This window comes from Macadamia integrifolia, chromosome 8 (genome assembly GCF_013358625.1).
Source record: "Macadamia integrifolia cultivar HAES 741 chromosome 8, SCU_Mint_v3, whole genome shotgun sequence".
NCBI classification, from domain to species: Eukaryota; Viridiplantae; Streptophyta; class Magnoliopsida; order Proteales; family Proteaceae; genus Macadamia; species Macadamia integrifolia.
Window position 1 is genome coordinate 24558093 of NC_056564.1, and position 3288 is coordinate 24561380.

At 37.1% G+C, this 3288-nt stretch overlaps 1 protein-coding gene across 4 annotated transcripts in view; it reads left to right on the plus strand.

Moving 5' to 3' along the window:
• The window catches only part of LOC122086052 (CCR4-NOT transcription complex subunit 1), a 55561-nt gene that overhangs the window by 34652 nt on the left and 17621 nt on the right, over positions 1–3288 (plus strand). For all 4 annotated transcript variants that reach the window (XM_042654744.1, XM_042654742.1, XM_042654743.1 and 1 more), the window contains exons 33-35: positions 96–140; positions 502–579; positions 658–774. In XM_042654744.1, coding sequence (XP_042510678.1) covers positions 96–140; positions 502–579; positions 658–774 — 240 coding nt within the window. The remainder of the gene's footprint in view (positions 1–95; positions 141–501; positions 580–657; positions 775–3288) is intronic.

A 3288-nucleotide genomic window follows, 5' to 3' on the forward strand; every position in this document is an offset into this window, starting at 1 on the left:
TGGTTGTTTGTGCGTGTGTAATTTCTGCATCTATCATTTACATATTTTCTTCTGAAGCTTATTCCTTAATTTGATGCTGTGTAATTGTGTTTCAGCTGGAAACTTTGGTCACCAAAGACGCCAGGGAAGCAGAAATTCAGGTAATCATTTTTCTTTTTCTTTATCCCCCACCTTCATATGTGTGTGTGTGTGTGTGTGTGTGTGTGTATATATATATATATATATATATATACACACACACACACCCACAAAAGATTTGCACACTGCCAGCTGAAATTCGCAACTGCATGCGGGCACCTCTTTTAAGACCCAGATTACCGTAGCAACCCCCCTGTAAAATAACTTATATATCCCTTATTTCTGTGTTTCCCTGTAATACCCTCCCCCAAGGGCCCGAAATTGCACAATCTTCCCCCATATATATATATATATATTGAAACTTGTTGTAAATATGATCCTACACCACTAACTGTCACCTTATGCTGGATTTTATGTTTTCAGGGAGTTATTGCTGAGGTTCCTGAAATTATACTCAGATGTATAAGTCGGCATGAGGCTGCATTGGCTGTGGCTCAAAAGGTTTAGTGTCCTGCTTGTGTGGAAATTCGGTCCAATCTCTGTACTTGTTCTAAATTTGTAACTTAACTTAATTTGCAGGTTTTTAAGAGTTTATATGAGAATGCTTCAAACAGTGTACATGTTGGTGCACATCTTGCAATTCTGGTGGCTATTCGAGATGTTTGCAAGCTTGTTGTCAAGGAGCTCACTAGTTGGGTAGGTCTTTATTGACTTGCTTCATTGCTGCTCTTTTGAGGTTGAATTGATGTCCTGAAGTTTTACATCATATTTTCAACACATGCTACCTTGAATTTGTTGCGTTCCAGTGGTGGTTCTGCTTATATGTGCATGTGCAGTACATTTCCAAACACATTCTTAAGAGTGTTATATACTACATTCTGTCTAGTATAACTGGATGTGTATAATATAGTTAGTGCTATCATTCATTTGGTAATTATGGTGCCAGTTATTGTTTCCCGGTTTTGGGCCTAGGGTCAGTTTTTTCACTTTTTTCCCCTTTGTTGTTGCTGTACACCACTTTGATTGTTTACAGTTTTACACACACACACACACACACAAAAGTAAATTTACACATGTTGTAATTTGATCAATAATTAGAAAATGGGGAAAAGGCTGGGTATGCTGCCAGTATACCCAGATCTGTGTCTATATCTCTCCTACTCCCTTTGGAAAAATCCCCTATGCCCCTCCCATCCCTGCCCACCTATTGGTTGAGCCGCTAGCTCCAGGAAAGCCAGCGACATACCTAACCTCCTCCCTTAGAAGTATATTACATATTTATGGGAGTACGCTATTTTTTGGGTTACTAAGAAATTTTTATTTATTTGAGTTATGATAATGATGGTGATGGTGATGGTGATGATGATAAGCATGAATAGACCTTTCATGTGGAAGAAGAGGGGGGGGAAATGGAAGGGAGGTAGAGATGTGTGAGAGAGAGTGAGAGATGGAGGAGGTCTAACTGAATGATTGTGCAGAAGAAAGGAGAGATGAGAGGGAGGGGGGGAGGGGAATGGCATTCGCAAGTCCGATAAATTATTGATGCATTAGGTCCCAGTCCATATCATGAATCATTGTGCCTAATTATGTCATTTCAAAACATTGTGTTACAATTAGTTGATATGGGTCTAATATTTATACTGTTGTTCTGTATTTCTACTAAGGAAAATGATCAAACATCCAAAAGTAAAAGTAATTATTTCATCATAAACAAAGACGTTCTTCATGCTATTTTATTTTAAAAGATTAGCAAAGACGTTCTTCATGCTATTTTATTTTAAAAGATTTCTGTGATCCTATTGCTATATATGTATATCAGAAAAAAACTCATACTATGTTATCATCATAACCTTGACTTCCAATCTGTTACATTCTTTTGAAGGCCAAAGAGTATTAGAAAATATCCATTTGGTTCATAGTTGGGCATAAACTCAATTTCTTAGGCTGATGGGAATAGTTCTGCCTGTGATACAACCACAATAACAAGGACAGCTCCATCGCGGAAAATATTAAATTGCATTAGTCAAATTGGAACAGTTTGATTTATGGGGAACATAATCACTCCTTGGTTGTTTTTCAGATCCACAAGATTGATCAGAAATTTCTTTTGGAACCTGGAGATCAGGTGTCTTACAGCTCCAAATAATGGATTCCAACCACTAGCAAAAGCAACGAACTTAAAAAAATTAAGTAGAGATGTGTACTGGTCATGCTAAGTAAGATAAACGGGTAAACAGTAGCAATGGTAGAACACAATAATAGCAACAGCGGGAGCTTAATAGATCAGTTTGGTGGTAGGAAGTCCTCTACGAATATTTGTTACAGAAAATTCAAAAACCATCACAATTATCACTACTGATCCCCTCCACCCCCACTCCCAAACCCCCCAAACATATCTAGTTTACCCTAGACTACCTAGAGTATAAAAGGAAGTGTATAAAGAGGATATTCCTTTCAATTACTGGTGGGAAAGGCAGGAAGTGTGGGAAAGAATACCAATTGTACTAGGATTAAGAATCCAATCTCACGTTTAATTGTGACTCTTAAGAGTAAGAATCCTTGTCAAACTAGGACTTCTAGTCTCCTAGTCCAAGTAGGATTGGATGTGATGAATCCTAGACATACTAAGTTTGTGAAATTCTAATTCAAATAGGACTCAATATGGGAATCCAATTCAAGTATAACGACAAATTGGAATTGGATTGTTATTAGGAAATTAGAATCCGAACACAAGTATAATTCCTCTTCAAGTATAGAGTTGAATTTGGAATCGAAGTGCAAATCAGAAATATATGTAAGACTTTAACTAGTGTCTGTTTAAAAGAAATAATGCCATATCAAACAAAGGATCTGCTGATGGCGGGCAGGGATTTGATGGATTATATTACAAGATAATCAGGGATTAGATTTGCAACAGTTTAAGGAATTCAGAACACCATGCAGCCAGAATAGAGAATTAACAGAGAGAGAGAAACATATCTAAATATTATGGCAGAATATAAGAGGTTGAATGTCAGATCTGAATCTGGAAGGAAAAAGTTGAAACATAATACTGCAGAATCAGAATTTAAAGAGGGAAAGGGGGAAGACAGAGAGGTCTATGAGGAAAAATAGAAGGGAGAAAAGAAGAGAATAAGAGAATGAGAAAGAAAAGGAGAGAGCAGAGCCGTGGAGAGGAGAAAGAAGAGAGAAGAGATCATTTTTTTTTTT